This window comes from Cyclopterus lumpus, chromosome 21, assembly GCF_009769545.1.
Source record: "Cyclopterus lumpus isolate fCycLum1 chromosome 21, fCycLum1.pri, whole genome shotgun sequence".
In the NCBI taxonomy this organism is placed as follows: domain Eukaryota; kingdom Metazoa; phylum Chordata; class Actinopteri; order Perciformes; family Cyclopteridae; genus Cyclopterus; species Cyclopterus lumpus.
The window spans coordinates 19,833,337-19,856,345 of NC_046986.1; the positions used below are offsets into that span (position 1 = coordinate 19,833,337).

The 23,009-nt window shown below is 44.3% G+C and overlaps 1 protein-coding gene across 1 annotated transcript in view; it reads left to right on the plus strand.

Annotated features, from left to right (window-relative positions):
- hdac4 (histone deacetylase 4) overlaps window positions 1-23,009 on the plus strand; it is a 103,373-nt gene that overhangs the window by 19,845 nt on the left and 60,519 nt on the right. The window contains 1 exon segment of the mRNA XM_034561397.1: window positions 19,978-20,040. Within this exon segment, the coding sequence (XP_034417288.1) occupies window positions 19,978-20,040 (63 nt within the window).

Here is a 23,009-nt window from a genome sequence, read left to right on the forward strand (position 1 = left end):
GCAGTCTGCATGAAGAATCTACAAGGGCGCACCCAGAAAACCCCCGCCGTAGAAAAAAATCTATGCGAGATCACGGAGTTCAGCGGCGCTCGTCATCAGTCAAATGGCATGAAACCGAAGTTTGTCGTCCTCCCACATTTGCAATTTACCAGGCTTCTCCCCCCCCCACCATTAGTACAACATGGCAAGCTCATTACTTCTGCTTTCAGGAGCAGCGGCCTATTAGATGAATGGGACAGCGAGGGTACGCTGTCGATTTGCCGTTGGCTAGATAAATGAGCTGGTGGCAACGCGCTAGTCGAATAAACATATCGCTCGCCACAACCTCTCGCCAAAGTCGTCTAAAAAAGAACTTTGGTGCCTTAATGGCCTTTCCTGTTGGATTCGGTACTGCAGTAGTGGAGCAGAAGAGAGCTTGTGTAAGCCGCGTGGAACTGGGCAACGTTTTAGTGAGAAGGTACATGTCAATTCTTTTGGGATGCCGTGAATGTGTATGAAAACGCCCTTTCCCCCCGTTTCCCCTCGCTGTCCTCATCATGCAGCTCTCTGAAATCTCAGCGGTGGTTATCCGACATCTGAAGCCATCTCCCCTTTGTCGTCCTGACTTTGATTTTGTCTTTGTGGCCACGTCTTTCAGGCTCAGTCATTTGCACACGATTGCACTGGGAGCTAACACCCTAATGAGCATCCGTGCGATGACGGGCCACAAGGCAAGCGTTTCACTCGCATGGAAATTCAGCAGGAGATGCTGACCCAACATGGAGCACACGCAAACGCCGGTCCGTCCGTGGGAATCTTTATTTGGCCTGAGGATGCTCTCTCATAGAGGGGGTGTGGGGCAATTATATAGTTTGTAGCGAGCACGCTGGGCGCGGAAAGCAACACTTTCTTTTAATGGAGGTTATCTAATCGCAGGAACCAAATGGCCCGTGTTCCTCACATCTCATGCAGCGAGTCTTCTTTTTCTTCTTCTTGTGTTCAAATGATTTCACCGCAAAACCTTTTTTTCACCGCAAAAACTTTTTTTCAGTCAATAACTGTCTTGTGAACATGTTCGCACTGATTTAAACGACAACACAAAAATACCTTTTCTTATAGTGTGAATCAAATTTAACAACTGGTGTAGTAGTAGTGAAGAAAACACTAAGAATATGATTATTAATGTGCAAATGTGATCATGGCTTCTTTGGTTTGTATCCGACAAGAAATGTTTTTCACAAATCTCCTTTTGATTCATTTTTTGTCTTTCTCGTTTCAACTCAATTGTAGGGTTTTGAGTAAATGCAACAAAATCTTTTTTTACTGACAGCTCGTGATATCCACATCTGTCTGTTGAGGTATATTATTATATTATTGTACACATGACATCTATTGCTTCTGTCCATCCGTGGAGAGGGATCCTCCTCTGTTGCTCTCCTGAAGGTTTCTTCAGTTTTTTTGGGGGAGTTTTTCCTGATCCGATGTGAGGTCAAAGGTCAGAGATGTCGTATGAGTACAGATTGTAAATTTGTAATTTGTGATTTTGGGCTATACAAAATAAACTGAATTGGATTATAACCAAATAAAGCGTTATAAAAGTGTACTTGTTCATTGGTGTTGTTCACCTCGTCGTTGGTTTGAGCTCAAACTCCATTTGACAGCCATGTGTAGCAGTGTGACGTGTCAAACTGAGAAGTAAACGGCTACATTTCTACATTTTTAAATTTAGATTTTCGGATGCTTTTGCTCTTCTTTCGTAGTGCCAAAGTAGCACCGTTTCCACAGAAGCCGGCACTAATAAGGGAATATATATGGAAGTTGATGCTGCGTACAATAAAGTTTATTAGTGACTGGACAGAGAGAAGGGAAAGATAGTGACACTTTTTTTATCTATTTATAGACACTATTAATAGACACACGTTGTCCACTCCCTCCCTCCCCCCCCTCAAGTGTTTTCCTCTCTCACAAATGTATTCACACATTAATTTTGAGAACAGAGGACATTTTGTTGCAAGCACGGATCTAATGGGGCCCCTATCCCCTTTTGTCTTCACCAGACACACAGCAGCCTCATGCCAAAACACAAACAAACGGCATCAGTGGGCAAACTCAGCAGAGCTCGCGACGATGGTTTTCTAGGTTTTTAATGGCATTATACTTGCTATATAGCGGATTTTCAAGTTGCGAGTAATTTCATGCGTCCAAATGATAAGCACCAGCACTCCAAGGATGCTTTTGACCGCTGCATAGAAAAACAAGATTCCCAAGTCATAATTTATGACAGATTATAGAGGACTTTGTTTTTTACAAACCTGGACTATTGCTTTATGCTCCCCATGGACAGTGAGTTTAATCATAGGTCTGCTCATTGATGTTATGACCTGGGCTTTATGCCCACAGAGGGTCAAGGCAGCCTGTTACATGACCCAATGAAGCAAAGACCCTGTAATAAGATTGACAGCGATCTAAAAGAAGTCCTACATCACACCGCCTGAGGGGCGTAATCCCCCAGACCTCAGTGGCCTATGTAATGTCACTTAATGTGCCATTGATGTTTTTCATGGTGGACTTTCACGTTGTTTACTTGATGTCAGCAAGTAAACAGTGAGAGTTAAAGCATCACATTATTATGTTGTTACCAGTGCAGGTGATTTAAGAAGCTGCTGGTCCCAAGCTGTGATATCTCACAGTGAATTGACTGCTGATGTTTGCAGTGCTGCAATTGTCATCGGACGTCCACACTTATTGGACATTTCGCCTACGGGGGTTTTCAAGGTGCGATAAACGGCCTCGGAAAATAGTTTCACAGCATCATGGTATGATGATGACGATGTTGAGCATTGAAAATAGGATTGAAATCAGAACATCCTGTCTAACTGAAGCATGTTTACATGATTGCACATCCTGATGCTGTGTGACTGCCATGTGACAGTCACACAGCATCAGGCATCCCACAGAGCCCATAACGCTGAAGCTCTCAGCGTGGTCTGTGCAAAGCCGTCTGTGACACTGTCTGTATTTTGGCCTTTGCTTCCTTTTAAAAAAAACCTTTTTGTTTTTTAAACGTTGGTTATGTGATTCTGAAGGCGGCAGAAGAGGTAATGATTGGCTGAGGGGTCACGGGGCAAAGATGTTTTTAAATGGCAAAGAAAATGGTTTGGATTAAAATATCTTGTCAAATATTGGATTTAAAACCTTTGTGCAGACATTCGTGTTCCCCTGAGAATGCAATCCTACTGACTTTTGGTGACTCCTTGTGTTTCATCTCATCAGCAGGTTGACATCACTGTCGCCTAAAGAGAGAGCTATTCCCAATGCCTAACTCATTCCACTGGCAAAAGAAAGGCCTATATGTACACTTAATGGTGTGTGAGTGCATGTTAATGCCAAGTCTGAACAGGGTCTTAGTCTCGTTTTCATCTAAGGTTAAAAATAACCTTGAGTCAGAGTGAAATAAAAATACACACATATTTGCTTCATGAAACTTCAAGCAAAGTACATGGAAACCATACGGGTTAACAGCCAAGGCATTTCTATTAGCAGGGATGTGTGCACATGTACGTAAATACATTGGTGGGAATGATTTGAAGGACATCCAGAGTCGGTTGGGGACACTTTATACAAGAGGCTGGGATGAGTTGGCCACAGTGTCAATAAGGCACCTTTTTCGTGGTTAAGTCAATTTTAGTGGCGAGTCAGTTTAACATGACATGTCGAGGTGGTCCGCAGTGTGCTTCCGTGAAATAGGCTCGTTTAGGGCCAGCAGAGAGCACTTCATGTTCTGGGGTTTGAACCAATAACCTTTTAGCTCCTAGATGGCATGTGGAGCCAATCTGCTAATATTCTGGCCCGGAGAAAGAGCCGAGCCTCTATCTCCACTGGCAAAGATCAGGCTGGACATGGGCCCCCCTGTTATTGAAGGCCCTTTTGTCAACACCACCACAATAAACAAGCGAGCCATTCTCAGCTCTGCTATGCTGCATGAAAACAAGCGTGACTTTTTAAATTGTAATTAGAGGGAGGACATTGGTGGAGGAACTGAGCCAATCTCTCTGTGTGTGTGTGTGTGTGTGTGTGTGTGTGTGTGTGTGTGTGTGTGTGTGTGTGTGTGTGTGTGTGTGTGTGTGTGTGTGTGTGTGTGTGTGTGTGTGTGTGTGTGTGTGTGTGTGTGTGTGTGTGTGTGTGTGTGTGTGTGTGTGTGTGTGTGTGTGTGTGTGTGTGTGTGTGTGTGTGTGTGTGTGTGTGTGTGTGTGTGTTTCGTGGACGCGGATATGGCCCTTGTATAGTTGTCCTGGGCAGGCACCGTCACAGGCCCTTATTCCTTTCTCCCTTTCATGTGAATGGCGGAGCTGCCACGGGTGACACTTCATGAAATGGCACTTTTCAATTGTATCGCGTTTAGTCATATGTTAATACATCAGTTAGTGGGAGAGCGGGGTTCATTCTACCTTTTTATTCAGTCGATGCTTCATTAGTGTGACTCACATCCTGACATTTCATTGCCGGTGTGTCATCCCACTGTCATCTCAGCCACTTAAAAAGCTTGGCTGCTCAGCGAGGCCTTCAGCAGTGTTCGCGCCGATGTTTCACGAGGCCAGTGTGTTAACACTTTTAGGAAGCGCTTTACTCAGCCAATTAGATTGCTCCTATTACTATGTTTGTTGTTTTCTTCCCCAAAATAAGTAATCCTGTTGAGTGGTCTTTATTGGTAAAAATGTCAGTGATAGCAGTGAGTCAGATCAGACTGGCTGTGTTTGGAAACAAGTGCAGTATTAAAATGGATCACAGGAAGTGCACAGCAATCAACAATAAAAGCCTCTGCAGGTCAACCAGCACAGTTGATACTGTAAGCCTTGTTATGGATAGGTCACTGACGAGACTGAGAGTCTACAGCCATGCTCACAATGACAACATGAGAACATGAGGACGTTGATCAGGTTCATTGTTTCACATGCTCATAGTTTTTAGCTTAGCTTTTTAGTTTGCCCACATGTGATGATGAGCAGTAAACACAAAGTACAGCTGCTGATGGGAATGTCTTTGATTTATGACCGAATACCTGTGCAAAATCAAAGTGTTCTGAGGATCTGAAGATAACAAATAAATGAAAGGTTAAGGAGTCGAGTTGTTACAGGTCGTACTCACGGAGACGTGAACGCGTGCGCCAAATGTCGTTACAGGCCATCCAGTGGTTGTGAAAACGTTTCACTACAAACCACAAATGTCAACGGCATGATGGAGTTTGCGGAAAAGTCAGGGGATCAACAAAGTGCCTAGGATTCATCCTCTTGGGCTCGGTGTGTGTCTGTACAAAAACTCAATGGCAATCCACCCTGTGGTTAAGATAAAGATGAAAGCGTAGGCGAAGAAATGGCAACAGACACCAGCTGTTTAGGAGCCACAGCACAGTTTAGAAACTCCTGTCATGCTGTGGATGTGTTTCAGTTCAATGTCAAGACACTTTATAGATGTAATAATAATCCATTTAATTTGTATAGCGCTTTTTAAGGTACTCAAACACTTTACATGTTACATTCATACACCCTAGACACAGCTACGGGGAGAAATGCAGGGTTAAGTGTCTTGCTCAAGGACACATCGACTAGGGCGGGGATTGAACCGCCAACCCCCTGATCGAAAGACGGACCTCCTACAGTCGCCCCGAAAACAGCTCTTTTATATAATTATGAGTTAAATGGTATTATTGAATTATCTCACTGCCCAAATACATCGATATAGTGTATTGTTGCCAGTCAGTATTCAAAATACGCCACGGTATGGATTTCACGCCACACTGCCTCAACCGAAGGGAGGAAGGTATAAAAGCTAGAGAAAGTACACAGGTATTAATTTGCCTTGTGGTAGAAAATTATACTGCGTTATACCGGTAGAGCCTACAGATGCCATTGGAAAGGGCCGGCTTTCAGCCGATAGGCCGACAATCTGGTCGATTTTGGCCAGAAACTTGAATATATACTTTTTTTTCACAGCATTTTAAAATAAACATCAGAGAGTGAATTATGACCCGTTTAACTTCACAACACCAGCTCTAAGCAGCTAATAGTACATTATTAAGACGACTCATGTCAAGTATTCTTTTTCTTTTTACAATATTTTATTTACTATTCATTTCAATTGCAGTTTCGTGTGTGCAAAGATTCACTTTTGGTAACAATAACATGGATAACATTTAGAGGGTTTACTTTGACTCTGTGATGGTTGAACATATGACATTTGGGAAAAAGCTAAATATACCATGATGTATACTGTTACCGTCCATGCTTTAAAACTATACAGTGATCTAAATTTGAGGCCAAACCACCCAGCCCCACCCCACAATAAAAAAGACCTTGAAAGCTTCCAGCTTGTGTTTGCGAGGGATGATACGTTCTCCCCTTACCACAGACACAGTCTGATCTTACACTCAACACCCCACCCCTACCCCCACATCCCTACATTTGCTTCAGTCAAACGATTTGTGCCTAATTACCGGTTCTAAGCTCTGCACTTCCTCTGACAGGCTCCATATTAGAAACCAAATCTTATAATTAACCCATCCTCTCACATGAAAGTAATGGCAGTGCTCTGCTTTGTCAGAGGCCCATGTTGACAGTTCTGTCATCTCAGCCCGGCCCTCCCCACCACTGCCTCCCCGAGTATCCCGGCGGTTTAAGGAAAGATGAGCTGGCTAATGGACTGCTTACCAGCGGAGAGTGAAGAGATTGACCTTGAGCGGTTTCTGGTTAAGTTGTCTGAACAGAGGAAGCGTCCACAGCGCGGGGATCGAGTGTGAACACAATGTCTCTTCATGTACAACCGAGTCCCTGAGCTACCAAACATGTTCACGTTTTTATTGTATTATAGTAAATCACACATTCAGAAGTTAAAATGGTGTCGTCTAAATGATATTATTTAATTAATAGTGTCAATCGGATAAGATCCATTTTCTATCTGAGGGAGCATCAACATGACTTTTCAATTTCTAGTGTCAGGACTACAATAACATCCTCAAATATCACAGTTTTGCCAAAAGTGTTCAAATGTTTATCTTGTTGCCATGAATACAGGTCTAGGCCAAAGTAGGCTTGAAATCTGATACTCATCCCTCGGCTGCTTATACAGACGGCGCAGCGTTTCTCTTTTTATGCTCGTCGATTATTTGACACATAACACCTTTTTAATTATTTCTTTTGCCCCATTCAGTTTTGTTTCCGTTTAAAAAAAATAAATACAAATCTGCCGGGCAGTACAGTGTGTCAGATGGTAACATTGTTTTATGAGGTGATTTTCTTTCTTTTTGTTGTTGTTTTTAACACCACTTTGTGTGAAACTTGGCTCTCCTTCAAATCGCTGCCACTGCTGACTGATCTGGGGGAGTTTCTAGAGTGGATTAGTGTTGCTGAAGGAGCTTGTTGACATCAGATGGCATGGGAACTATGAATCCACACACAGGGCTCAACCAAGGAGCTCAAGCAAACTTGCAGCGGGCATGCAGAGAGGGGGAAAAACAAATAGACTAAGCCCAAAGCAAGTATCCCCACCGTTGGCATGTTCCCATGGACATTTGGGAGAGCGAGAGAGAGGATGGATACAAGAACATTCTGCTTCTCGGGGGGGGGGGGGAGGACATATTGGTGTTTTTTTTCGCAGTCCTTGGTAACGGTCGAAAATATTCAACATGTGTATCTGTGAATGGATTTGTTTTACAAGACATTAACACCATTTTGAACCAGTTGTGGTCTGTGTGATGCTGCATGACAGCGGCACTCTGTTCAAGTGGAAAATGTCCAAATGATCCCTCGTGCCCGTCTTCGTTTCAGGTACAAAACGTTCCGTGTTTGCAGCCGTGTGTTTCTAGTTTGGGTCCGTTTTGGATGCTTGTGCAAAACGGGGCCCTTGGTGGAAATCACTGAGCCCGCTATGATGGATGATGATGATGATGATAATAATAATCATAATCATAATCACAATGACGGCACAATCCACTCGGCATCAGATTGTCCGTTAATCCCACTGTAAACTCTCGCTAAATCCTGAGTGAGTCAGTATTATTACAGATAATCCCCCTGGGTCTGGTTTATGTGACGTGCTGGTGAACGCAGGCCTAAATCACACAAGCACACACACACATGCACACGCAAACCAAACTGATTGCCTTTCAGCTCTCAGTTTCAGCAGCCGCACGGATCACAGCAAAAAGCAGATGGTGGCTGCGTATAATGTCGCTAAGAGACTTTTATCTCATTGGTGCAGAAAGGACCGCTATCAGCTAAATGTATGGCCCAGTGTTTGCTGGTGTTCTTCAGGACATTAAGTCATCATTACACATGTGAGTCACTGAGTTCAAGCATCTCAGGGTCTTGTGTACGAGATAGGGTATAATAAGGCGGTTCGGTGCGGGGTCAGCAGTGTTGGGGTCCAGTCCATGTGAATGTGTCCTTGGGCCAGAGCAGTGACCCCACCCAATGCCATCGACGTGTGATTGGGTGAATGGCATCCAGTGTAAAAGCGCTGCGAGTGGTCAAGGAGCTATGCAAGTCCAAGTCCAAGTCCATTTCCCATTTACTTGGTCTTATAGAGACAGGGTAAGGGAGCTCAGCCATCCAAGGGAAGTCAGAGAAGCTGGTCCTTCACGCCAAAAGGGGACAGCTGATGTGGTTCGGGCAACTGGTCAGGATGCCTCCTGGGCGACATCCTTCTCTAGAGGTTTTTACAGACACATCCAACTGGTAGGAGGCCCCAGTGTGGACCCAGAACACGCTGAAGGGATTTGTATATCTCGTCTAGCCTAGTAATACTCTGGGGTCCCCCAAGGAAGAGCTGGAAAACATATCTGGCGACAGGGACGTCTACACTACTGCCCGCGCAACCCGGCTGCGGATAAGTATGGCTGGGTGGAAAAAGATGGTGACATGCTTAGCTGAGACAGTCAAAACTTAACACGTTCTAAACATGCTGTGGATCAAATGCATCCACAGCATGGCGTGGCTAGATTTACATGGCAATTCATATATTTGCAGGGAGATTTTGACTGCGTTCTCTGTAAAGTTTCAGTTCTCTTTTTTGAAATGTCGTGAAACACGAGTCAGCGGATGGATTTGTTTCCCTTCTGCATCCCGATAGCAAGTCAGATGATTGCTGTTCCACACAGCACTCATTGACCCAGTTACTGTTGTAAGTAGCTGGACCCCGGACCTGGATATTCCTCGTTAATGGAATGAGCGGGTATTCACAGAGAAACATGCCCATGCATTTTGACAGAAACGTGACTTTCTTTTCTCCTGAAGTCTCCGGACACGGCCAGCGGGTCGTTGCAGATGACTTTGTTAGCTCACCGCTAACACTGCAGTCCAGTCCACAGGGTGTCGGTTGAGGCGTTGCCGAAGCTCCCTGATTTTTCGAAGCACTTTGATGTCCATGTCTCAAATGTTTTTAACCCTTTTAGCTCTGCTGATGCGGCAATTACCAACGCACACACACACACACACAAACACAGTGTGGGATCGCGGCAGAGCAAAAAGAAACTCGAACTGAGGGTTACCGTGCTCATCCTCGCGTGCTCTTTAAACAAGCAAAGAAACCCCACCCTCCTGAACCTCCCCTAGCACCCGAGTCCAGGAGCGTTGCCAAAGCGGCCTAACGCTAAACACTCACAGCGCCGGGGAAGAGAAAGCAAGCTCTGGGAAGGTACAGGATTGACGTCAGAGAGAGCCACATGTAAGACATTCCTTCGTAATTATGGGGGAATGCGCTGGCTGTATTGTATTAAAAAAAGGTCTCTGATTCATAATCATCTTTTTAAAAGGTGTGTGTGCTACCTTTCAGTATTCATTCTCTCTTTTCTTCCACTTTAGCCAGCCCTATTATTTCACATCCTCCTTGTCCTTATTTTTCTTTTTTTCCCCACTGCAGTTCCAATTTCCCACTCCTCCTCCTCCTCCTCCTCCTCCTCCCTTTCAACCCTCTTTATTTCTCCTCCTCCTCTGCTTCCTCCCTTTCTCTTCCACCACAACTTAAGAAAACTGCTTTGTGGTAGATAATTAAAGAACTGACACCTATATGCCCAGTTCTGCAGGATTTATTTCTAGTGTTCAGTGGGGCTGAAGTGTTTGGATTATTTCTGCTGACCAGCTGCTGTGCTGTTATTCCTCCTTCCAGGAATGTAGGAGCAGAAACTGACTGGTGCACATAGCCTTGTTTTCACAACACTTTAAAACTGGACTCAACTAATTGGACTAACTCTTTATCGTCGTGCCTCAACTTTCCCAAAAACAATATTTGTGTAATGTATTAGTTTTACATAGGGGTTTAGCAAAACTGTCATGCTTTATACTTTCTGTTGAGGCTTCTCCTTTATTTGGTGTGAATTATCTTTCTGTTGATACAAGATCTTAAGGAATCATAGAATCACGCGTTTGACTAACAGAGAAGACAAGAACGTTTCTCACTCACAATCATATGAGGTTGGAGGGGAAGCGAGGCAGATCTCCAATCAATGGTTGTTCAATCAATCAATCCAGAAATATGTAAATATCGTTCATTTTGGACGTTTAACTTTTGCATTCAAGATGCCTCCGACAGTATTTCCTTGAAAAGTCCATTCTCAATGTATGTACAGTGGAGGTTTTTCACCAGTTATTACCCTAACAAACATTGATGATGAGTAATCGTGAGTTTATGGTCCCGCTTAGTAGAGTCAAATAGACGATAAAGCAGGGCGTGGCTACCTTGTGATTGACAGGTTGCTATCATGAATGTCACAGTTTTCAGTCCACGAACGTTTTTATTGTGACATTTTGTGACGTTTTGTCACAGTCGGCGTCCACTACCTATACAAAGTCTGCGTGAGCTAATTGAGACATTCCCACGTCATGTTGAATATGAAAACAACCCTTCAGTCTCAAACCAGTCTGCACTTGCATGATTCTGCGCGGCGAACCTCAGAGATCACAGTGAAGAGCACCGCTTTGAGTGGAGGGGCACTTTAAATAAGCGACGGACAACAAGGAGATTTGTATGCTTGGATTATCCACCTGTGATAAATACCAATTGTGTTATCCGCGAGCTGTGTCATTGGGATGCTGTGAGACAGGTGCTGTCTCTTATAGTATCCACGGTTTTCAGTTCTGAAATTCCCATGTTGGTCGATTTTTTTGTATTCACTGCCAATGTGAAGGATTGTGTAATGTGAGGCAAAAAGGCACATTTTTATTTTAGAAACTGAATTTAATTAAGATTAATTTTGTGTAGAAACACGAATCCTAGAAGTGGACGGTACTGTGTGTATGGAAATCCTACCTTTTTATCTTAACCTTTTCTTTCTAAAACTTTTGAAGATCAGTCCAGTCTCTTAGAAATGTGTCCAAAAAGTTGGGAAGTGACACTGCAAGCGAAGCAAAAATTGGAACGGACATTTTTATGTATGGCGCTTTAGTGGAAGAGCGAAAGGATTGGCTGAAAGCAAGTTTATTTAGAAGTAAGGAGTGTGATGGTGAAGTGTGAGGGGGTTTCTTACCCACACACAAACGCACACACACACACTCATACACACACACATACACACACACAAGCACACAGGGAGTATTTGTGCTGAAAATGGAGACGGGAGGGCACCTGGGGATTTGCAGAGGCTCCCATATCAACTGGAGGAATGCCTTTGAAGCCTTTTCTTCCTCCCTCTGGATGCATTTTATTAGTGGGGGGACGGCTACTGATCGGACACATCCTGGCTGATGGGATGAGAGATGTTAGAAACAAAACAGAGTTGGCACACAAGAAGATGGAGGCCATCAGCTGGTGAACTGTTTTTCACCCTCCCACACCCCCCTTACGCAGTCCCTCTGCTTGAGTCTCAGGCTCAGCCGCTTTTATGAAAGCCACAGAGGCTTTTGTTTCCATCCGGGGGGGGGGGGGGGGGGGGGGGGGGGGGGGGGGGGGGGGGGGGGGGCCTCTGATAAACCCAACAGTGTACAACACCTGTCGAACACAAAACTTTATGACCAAAATTCTCAAACCTGGTCTGTTAGCTTATTTGGAGGTCCCTCCGCCCCCTAGTGGCCACGAAAGGAGTCTTTGTAGCTTTAAATGACGTAATGGAAATAATGGTAATGCTCTGTTACAGCATAACTCTAAAGAAGCATTGACATGCTCCAGTTTTTGTCTTCGCTGTTCACCCACGCACGTGCACTCACGAAGAGAGCGAGACAAACTAATCACAGGCCTCGAAACATGCCGTGATCCTCGAAGCTGGTGGCTGCAGCACACACTTAACAGGACCCAGCGTGACCGGACACGTCAGGGAATCGCACCCACATTTCAGGCCCCGACGCACACGGTGAACACGCCACGCCGCTTGTGAGAACAGACTTTCAAGACACAAAAGACGTAATTACCTCCAGCGATTTACGGCCTGGCGATGGAATTGGCTAGCCCCGTCGAGTCCGTAGAAAGTTTGCCGGTTGGTCTTCACGGGCACTTCCCGGAGTTCCACCCACGCGGGATTAGTCACGCTTTCGGAACCCGCAAACCCCAATGTGAAGGGCGATGGCTATCGCATCGGACGTTTTGATTGGCACATTCATTGCCAACTTTGGTTTGTTGCTGAAATTTGGTAGAACAGCTGTGATGCCAGTGGCGCGGGCATTCTGGGTCAAATCTGAGGGAGACGGCTTCCAAAGAAGTAGCGCCTGTTTACTTTGTGCGCGCACACACATGGACACTGTACTACGCCTGAGTGACGTTAATGTGGTGTAGACTTGCATGCGTATACATTACAATATTTGTGACCTATTGCGTAACCAGCAAGTGGAATCTTCCATGTGATGTCCACATGTGTAATGCTCTTACTAACAGAAAGGCCCTTCTCTCTATTCAGTGACCCCTCCACTCCTCTACAGATGTCTATGTTGCTTTTAACACACACACACACACACACACACACACACACACACACACACACACACACACACACACACACACACACACACACACACACACACACACACACACACACGCACACACACACAGCACTCGTCTTTGGTATCACAGGGATCTCCTGTCTCCCTCTGGACTTAGCTCTTGGTCCCCCTGCCTGCTGCCAGACCAAATGGCCTTTCTTTCTGAAAAGTTACTCTTCGGTGATGCTCAGTGAACTAAATGACTTGTCACAAGAGTAACAATATGTATGTACATCACAAAATGTAAATATTACATTTCTTGTTAGCTTACTTCTAAAATGCAACTCATTAATTACAGTACTGTGAGCAGATTGGTTAGAGGCCACGTAGCTATTCTCAGTTGAATTATAATTAATTCAGACATTTTGGTACATTTTAAGTAAAAACATTTTCCACCCCAAAGGATGGTTCATCTATTATGATGTGTGTGTTTAGTGTGAGTATACCCACACTAAACACATGCATGATAAACTAGACGTGTCTTTGTCCTCTTCATACCTACTGAGTCATACACACATGTACACGAGCAACACACACACACACACACACACACACACACACACACACACACACACACACACACACACACAGGTACATACAGGCAGGGGATCACAAATCCAAATGGGTCCAGCAGTGAAAATAAAGTCAAAGGCTGTGGTTCGTCTTGTAGGTTGAAAATGCCCAGAGGAATGCCGAGTAGTTGGTAAACATGGCCGCAACACCAACAAGTGGTTTTCAGCAGGGCGGTGGTGAGTTCAATCCTTACACAGTCTCAGTCAAATTTAATTCTCAGCAATAGAAAAAGTTAGAAAAGCATCATATTTGCTGCTCTGTATTTCATATTACTTTTCAACGATTGTCAACAACATTATTTATACATCGAACCAACTTAACTTTGTTTACTTATTCTAAGGATGAAATCATTTGTAATGTAGCCCATCCAATGCTGGAGTTATGATATTTAAGAGTGAAAGAACGATTCATCGGCCGCTACCAACAAGGGAGGGGGGACATATTTTACAGTCGTGTTAGGACGGTCACGGTCCCACGGAATTGTATTGAGTTCTTTTAATATGTTGCTTCTGAACGTCAATTATCATGTTGTTCAATTATTTCAAGAGATGAAACTTAAGTCTACACAAGGAATCTGCCGGGCTGAAAGAAAGCAACACATTTTTAACAATCAAGGAGTGAACTTGCATATGAACTTTTAAAAAAAAAAATTACAATTAGCTTTTCAATCCCATGATGGTATCCTCCTTTTGGAACGATTCCCCTCATATGTCGGCGTCGCAGCAGGTTGTCTTGCGGTGCAGAGTGGCGGTGACAGGTTGGCGCGTCTGGCACGCTCTCAGACTGGCTCGGAGTTTGGTTGTAGCAGAAGGGCAATTTTGGTGGAGCCTCGGCAGACAGGATGGCATAGTTGGCAGAGTGGAGGATGGCAGAGCTCTGAGGCCGGCATCGAGGGCTCAGAATACACCAGACTGTAGTTGCAGTGGACTGGACAGGCGGACGAGGCTGGTAAACTCTTGTGGTGACTGGAAGTCAAGGCGGCGGTGAAGGTGGCCCCAGGAGCAGTGTGTGTGTGTGTACATTCAACAGCACCATGTGCACAAATGGAGGGTGCTTTTCCATGTTTTTAAAAAAATATTCTAATTTCTTCTTGCATCACGGAGGGATTCTCCTCACCATTGTGCACCGGGTGTGTATCCACTGAACTAGGCACGCCTGCTTCCTGCGAGCCTCCGAGCCAACTTGTCCTCTTGCCAGACGTCGGTAACTTGGCTCTCCGTCTCTTCCTTTTCCATGTGGCGATCGCGTATGTCTGTCCACACGGAAGTCTGTCGACACATCTAGGCCTTTAAAAAAAAAAAAGGGATATGACAACAACAAAAAAAAGAAGAAAATCACATCCTTACCTGGGCTTGGAGGCATGCGTGTACTTTTTCTCGGCGTATATGTATTTTTACTCGCCACTTGTACGTATTATCCTACTTGTTGAGATAGAGTATGCTTAGGGGCATGCATATGGCACGGGTCACCTAGGTCAACACATTAAAGTATCCATCAGTGTCCACATGGCTCTCAGAGTAACAGTGTCCAGCATTGCGCTGTGCAACACACTCCTCCACACTTTCAATAACACCCTGCAGGTCATTGCTTCTTTACATAATATACATATCTCTGCATGCGCGATGCACAACAAATCTGTTCTAAATGGTGTCAAAAAGAAAAACCGATAACGTTATAAAGCTCCGGTTGTGGTTTGCTTTCCCGCTCTCTCCCCAAACTCATCCGAGACTGCACTGATCTTTCCATATTCAAATTGAAAATCAAAACCCACCTGTTCAGAGCTGCTTTTAATGTGTGATTGTTTGCTCCATGTTCTTATTGTTTTTATTTATTAGGGTCCGAGCAACTGACAAAGTCCCTATTTGTTTTACCCGTAATTGTAGTTATTCTTATTTGTTTAGCTTTTAGGATGTTATAATTATGTTATGTAAACTGTCTTTGAGTACCACGAAAAGCACTATATAAATTAAATGCATTATTATTATTATTATTAATAAAAGTGCGTGCCATTTCAGGTCTCTCTCCATCTAACTGGCCTGCAACAGTACAATCGGAGCTGAAGGTCGCAGCAGGCCTCATCTCACTTGAACTTTATCCGCTGCTGCCGCTGCAACGGCAGATAATGGCAGAGAGGACAGCTATTCAATCAAACCCTGAGACGACGAAGTACCTTGTTTAGACCAGGCCGACATGAGAGTGATTCACAGGCAAATGTGAGGCTACATGCCCACAGTGTCTGCTCCGGAGCGGACGGTGCATGCAGGCACCCTCATCCTTTCATGGCTGGTCCATCAGGAGCGAGGCGGGGGAAACCAGACCAGTGGTGGCACGTACCATCACCAACGTACTTGTCCAGATGCATTCCGTTGATTAACCAATTTCTCAACAATATAATAACTGGACATCTTAAGCGAGCAGATTCATAATTCAGTGACTATGATAATATTACGTTTTAGATTAATTTATCAATTATTAAGTCTATGAAATGGCGTACAAATTGTAATGGTGAAAAATACCCTTTTCAGCTTCTCAGACACACAAGTGACTTCCTCAGAGTTCTGGTTTTGCCCCAAAACCCAAAGATATTACATTTACAAAAATATGAAAAAAACAAACACTTCCTCACTTCTGAAATTCCATGTCTTGATTTTAATGAGTGAAAACATGAACCATTAACTGTACTCAAAGCTCTTGGAGCATTGCTATGGATGCTACTCGTCCACTCGCCCACTCAAGTTGTGGCCATGGGGGCTCTTAAGGTGTCGTGCTAGTATTTATAATAGCAACACAATATTCAAAAAGACACTGCTCCTGTACAAGAGTCTCTCTCTCTCTCTGCATATTTGTTTGTTGTGGTTTCCATGGAGGTTTTCCCTCATCGCCGCATGTTCAGGCAGAGAGCTCTTGACCTCTCTTCCTCCCCAGGCGTCGGAGGTCAGAGTCTGCTCAGTCATGGGTGGACAGCCTATAAACCTGCCTGCTTTTCCATGAGATACGTTTCCTGTGCACATGCAGATAAACATACACTTTAATCACGCACACATTTAGACACATCTACAACTCAGTTTATTCTCTCACGCCTTTTATCTCTTTTGTCTATTGTTCTCCGCTGTTATCGCGACGCAAGCCCTCATTATGGTTTTAGTGAATGGAATGATACGCGTTATCATTAAGTGCAACAGAGGGAAGATGCAAAACGCTCACTCACACATTTAACTCTCCCTCCGCTTGGCCTGTCTCTCGCCTATCGAGCTCTGGTGTCGTCTTTCCGCCATCTGCCACCGCCATCCCACACACACACACACACACACACACACACACACACACACACACACACACACACACACACACACACACAGACACAATGAGCCTTCATGTTATACTCTGTCATCACAAAACCTCTTCTCTTACTTTCTTTTAGCAATAGCCTCAGTTCGCCCCCCCCCCCCACCCCCACCCCCACCCCCTCTCCAATCAGATACGGATCGTAAGTTGGCGTCTGTTTGTTAATAGTCGACGGATGGAAACAACAGCGAGCGGGCTTTGCCCAGAACGTGAAACTCCAGAATGTGCCTTTTGTGTGTAAGATATGAATATTTAATTCAGCCCCCTCCCTCCGTCATGTATTAATCATGGAGCCGTCTGCTTGGGCTGAAAATAGCGCCTAGCAACCCAGAAAAACAAAAATCCACCGTGTTGTGTGTATGTCATGTGCTGCTTGCTCGTTCATGTGAGACACGGCACATGGTCTGCTCTCACATTTTCCTTTTATGCCACGCTAACTTTTCTCCCCCATCCCCGCCCCCACCCAACATCTGCCTCCACTGGTTGGCGATGGCGGTTTCTCACGCTTTTACAAGGAGACACACTCGCAGTCGTGCTTACTTTTTTTCATTTTGAGACCATATTTGCTTGATTAGCGCACACTGTTAATCAATTATGCAGCCTACTGTTTCTGCAGTTTGAAATGTGTGACTGTAAGAACTGCTTCGTGAAAGCGGCGATAATTGTAGGATTACTGACCAATACTGCCAATCTTCAGGATAAACTGATGTTTTTTCCCCGGCTGAGCTGGTTGAGGCAACAGGGTTTGTGCGAGTGCAGAGAGTCTCCTCGGCAAAAGGGCTTGCCCTCGAGACCGTGGGGCACGAGGACGGCGGTTGATGAAACCCAAGCCAAAGACTGTGTCACGCAAAAGCCACAATTTGCTACATGATGGTATCCTGGGAAACGCTGTGAAATTCATGTTAGCGGGCTTCTTGCAATTCAGACCGGCAAGCTAATAATAGTCTGCTCTGTGTGTACAGTGGAGTCAGAGAGTATGAGGACATCGATATGTTTTATTGTGCTGGCTGCACTCCATCCCTTTGGATTTGAAATTTATTAACGACTAGGAGGCGCTGGCTTTCAGCTTTGAGCATGTTTTAAAGGTGTTAACTCTGTAAAATATGGAGATCGGCCCCTCATCTCCCAATTCAATTTGATTGGATTTCTTGATGATTCAGTTTTATTAGATAAATACCAATGTTGCATAAAACGCTGCTCAGAATTTATCCCGGGAACTTCATTTTCTTCTTCATTCAACAAGCGAGTAACTTGCTGAATTGTAAACGCTTTATTTATGAAACTGTGGACAAAGGATTTATTTTTCTTTGGCAAATGCATCAGGACTGAAACAGTTAGAATAATAGACCAGCAACAAGCGTTATCATTAAGCATTGTTGCTGCAAAATCTTACCTTACCTGGTGTTAAGTCTTTTTACGCTGAAATGCACAATATCGAAAAATCTAAACTTACCTTTTGAAGTATTTATTCCTGCTCAGAGCCACAACGATTGTGTGGAAGTGAGCGCTAAAAATTGAATACAGCACAGCGTTATAAAGGATGTAGGAATATTCTACTTTGGCATTTATAAACAAAGGAGTACTTATCATTGTGGACGTATAGATCTATACATGTATCTGGGCTTTGTCAGCATCCATCCAGACTAACATGTAAGCATAAGTCCTTTATTCATCAACAGGAGAAGAGGATGTGCATGAACCACTAGTCTCACAACGCAGTCCTCCTCAATCACAAACTTCCTCAGTTGCTCTATATAAATAAGAATATAAGATACTCATAAGAATAAAGAATTCCCATCGCGGCGTATTAAAAATGCTATCCCATACAACTACGCATGGATCATCGGTTCCAGATGCTACAGCACATCCACTCCAATGATCACCAAGAATATTTCGCAGCAGATTGCGCAGGTTTCCTCAGACAAGGCGCAAATACAAAGATTTATTAATTGCAATTAATCGCAGAATCTACTTTTAACGTCCAGCCCGTGCCATGAACTCGTACAACAAAGCGATGCAATGACAAGGAAACCGAGCTCTTTATTAATGGCCGAGCAGCAGGTTGTCACAGATGTCGGTCCAGCTGATCATGTGATTCACTTTCTAAGGACTGAAGGCTGCAGGAACAGAGAGTCCACCAACTTATCTCAGCCACGTCATTAACCATACGCAACTAGATCAAATATGAACTTGTCCAACTACTTTCTCCCCGTTACATATCGGGGGGAGACAAACTCCCAACCCTATCCATCTGATGTGGATATAAACACCCTTTGGATGGAGCTAATTTGATTATATCGAATCCCAGAATAGACCCAGCCATGAATACAGTATATCATATCATAATAATTAGCATAGAGGAGTGGGGATGGATAAGAAGAGCAGATTAGTCTGAGTGGGTTTCCTATGGGTCCTTGAAAGGAATAATAGCACTGGTCTCTTTCTGTCACTGGCTCTGTCGTCATCGGCAACATGTAACTGCACTTATTGACAAGAGCAACTCTCTCTCTAAGAAGGCTTTTCATGACCTCCACAGTAAAGTACTGTTTGTGTTCATGGAGCACTGTAAACCCTTTCACAGTGAAATACTGTGTATTCAATTGAACATCGACTGTATCCCATGACAGTAACCAACAAGGTTTGGACTCAACACTTTCTTTCAGTGTTTTTACCTCAGATTGTGGGAATTTCCGTTGCTATTTCAAATTTTTGTGGATGAAAAAAGATGGTTTGAATTAATTGAATCCAATATTGTCAAGACATAAGTGAGAGGTTTTTTTTCAGATGTATTTTAGTTGGAGTTGACGCCTCGTAATATGTGAGCACTTTGTCTGCTCTACTGTTGTCTGTGTGTGTGTGTGTGTGTGTGTGTGTTTCGGTTCACATTGAAGCGATATCACATTACTGTACACATCTGCCTCGTTCTCGTCAATTTCCATTTGCCTGTTTCCTCCTCATCCTCTTGGCTTCTCCACACCCCCGCCCAGTCGTCTTTACCTCCCTTTGCCAGGAGCCGTTGACAGTTTGACTCTATTCAGCTGCTGATTTTTTTTATTTAATGCAAAAAGAAATGTTACCATACTGAGCACCAAATCTAAGCCCTGCTTTTCATACTCTCTTACAGGTGGCTTGACCAGCAACGAGCATCCCGTGGAACTTCTCAAACCGGCTGTACTCAATCATTTCGGTAGGAAGTGTGTCTCTGTGTGTGTGCATGTGTGTGTGTGTGTGTGTGTGTGTGTTTTCATTTGGACCGTGGCAAAGCAGAAACAAACTTGGTAACAGATTGGATCATCTGTCCTGGTTTCTGAGTGATGGATGCCATCATTTTGGTTTACTGTTGTGCTAAGCACCACGTGTAATTACAGAACATCAATGCTCTTCTGGGGATTTGATGATCTCGTGGTCGCCTCAGCTGGCTAATGCACGGCTCAAGAACACACTCCGTCAGTGTCTCTTTCTGAGGAAACTTATCATTTACTCCCGTGCCTGTAATCCTTTCCACCGGCTGACGTCGCACATTGTTTTTAGAACATGGCGATGTATTATTCAGTGCCCTTTTTCAGAATGCCGGCATCCTCGTACGCCCGCGTACGTGCGCGCGCACGAGGAAGTGCTTCGCGAAACGGGACATTTAATTGGAACTTCGCACTCCTGTTGACAGGAACGCGGGGTGATCGCGCCACTTCAGCATGCCGTCAACCCACAAGCGGTATGTTTGTCCCATGTGGCGGTACGGAAACGCTGATGCAGCAGTGATGTCACTGATATGGTTGCCAAGCCCCGGAGCCCTTAGCCTGGTAATGGCAAGTTTCGTTGCTTGCAGCAGTGACACACACACGCACACACACACACACACACACACGCACGCATGCACGCACAACACATTCAAACACAATTATGGTGTGTAATGTAGAGAAGCAATTACTTCAATTGATGCCCGTGCTTTTTGTGGAAAGATATAATACAATTTGTAGACCTTGTAATTCAGCACACACAGCTATGATGCCCAGATAGGGAATGTCTTCACGTTCGCGTCGAGTCGAGGATTAACTAATCGGATTTTGGTGGGTTAATAATTGATATACCAATTATGCCAATTTCGGACCAATGCAATGAGGATTAAACGAGGAGATAATGACTTTTTCACAGAAATGTATTTAAACGCCAACTTGAATGGTTGGCGAGGAAAGAAAGGCGGTAATTCTATTTTGTATTTGCTTTTTTTATGATGAAGAAAAAAAACACTATTGCTGACGATAACAAAGTAAAAGGATAACATTTAGAATTTGTGATGGTTTTAACTGAATTCAGGGCGGATACAAACGGATCTGTATCTGACAAAATTGATCATCAAAGAGCCACAATTAGTATCGGCGTAAAAAGAAATGTGTGCATGGATCACTAAAAGTTATATTTGCCTCTTTTTTTCTTTCTTTTTTCGATCCGAATCATGACTTTTATGATCTTTTGCACCACTATTCATTAAAACATGGTCACTGTGTGCGTCCACAGTCAAATCCTTGGACTGAACTGCTGAATCAAATTAGACTTTAAAAAACATCTGAGTTTGGCACAGCCCTAATAATAACTAAATGTTTAAATGCCTGCCAAAAAAAGGACAACAGCATTGTATTAGAATAAGAACAGCACAATGGTCTATTAACACGTTGACGAGATGTGTTAGAATTAATTAACCGGGTGCCAAGAGCAACAGTAACGCTTCCTGTGTGTGTGTCTCTTGTGTTTGTCCTATGCTGTGAAGTCCATTTCCACACAGAAACTAGTGAGACGGCAACTCACTGAGTGGCAGTCGGCTCTGGTAACCGTAAAGCAATATTACACCCTTACGATTACCATTTGTATGTCATAAATCCTTGATGAATTGATCAAATGAAGGCCACGTATAACCGCAGCAAACCTAAATGGAAACACCCGTTTACAAAATCTCTCACAATCTCCAGTCGTAAACCGCCTTTTGCACGAGACGGTGGTGGAGGGAAGTGTTCACCGTGGCGGCGTGCAAGAAAAAAAAACGACATTTTCTCCAATAATTCAAGGTAACACAAGGGTGACGTAGTCGCCAGTCCAGTCTGATGGGCCTGGGATCAAAAGTAAGAACTAGCTGGTCAATCGGAGTGAATGACTCATTTAAAATAATCTGATGATGATGGAGACAGCTTTGGGTGCATATTAAGCGGGGTGAGTAAATTGTGCACAGGAGGAGGTACTGCAAGAGGAACAGAAGGCAGCACCTTTCAGAGTGACTTCCACACTTTGACGTGAATGTGGGCTTGAGCATCTGTTTGTATCTGAGGCTGCACATGTGACATTAGGAGAGGGGGAGGAATTCAAAGACGTGTATTTTTTTTTTCATGCACGCGTATTTGTGTGCTACGTCTGTCTGTCCAACCCAAGCACAAAGCCTAAACTAGGCTCTTTTCTTCCCAAAGCCAAAACAGCTTTCTCCCACTCTGCACAAATTAGCAGCAGCCCACGCTCCACTCACACATAACTGTCAGAGCACAGACACTGCAGAGAGTGAGGAGGAGGAGGAGGAGGAGGAGGTGGAGGGAGGAAGGAAGGGAGGGGAAGGTGAGAGAAGTGACGAGGAAGAAGGGTAGAGGGGGGGGGGGGGGGGCAAATTGGGAGAAGAGAATGGGGAAAATAGAGGGGAGCAGATAATGTAGACCAGAAGTGGTTTTGTAGCTCACAGAAGGGCTTCGTTATGGCTCCTTTCATTGGGGGTCTGGTTTGCACCGTTGGTTATCATCAAGAAACATGACCGTTGTCTTTTTTAAATTTTTTTATTTTTTTTGCCTTTAATGCTTTGCGCACATGTCCACTTTCTGTCTGCACAACGCTGATATTATGGCTTAGCAGAATGTGAGGCGGCGAGCAAGTGGAGTAGGAAGGACAAAGAGCTGTTCGCACAGGAAGTGGCAGACCTGTTGGCCGGCTGCTGTTTTCTGACTGAACAGCGTATCTTTATGCAATGAATGGCTAGTGGTGGTACGGGGGGGGGTGAAAAGACGTGAGAGAGATAGACAGACATGGGAGCAGAACAGCAATTTGAGGGGAAGAGAGCCTGGATGTGTAGAAGCGCAGGGATGAGGAACGGCACATTATGCAAATACCAGCAGACTCATTACCATT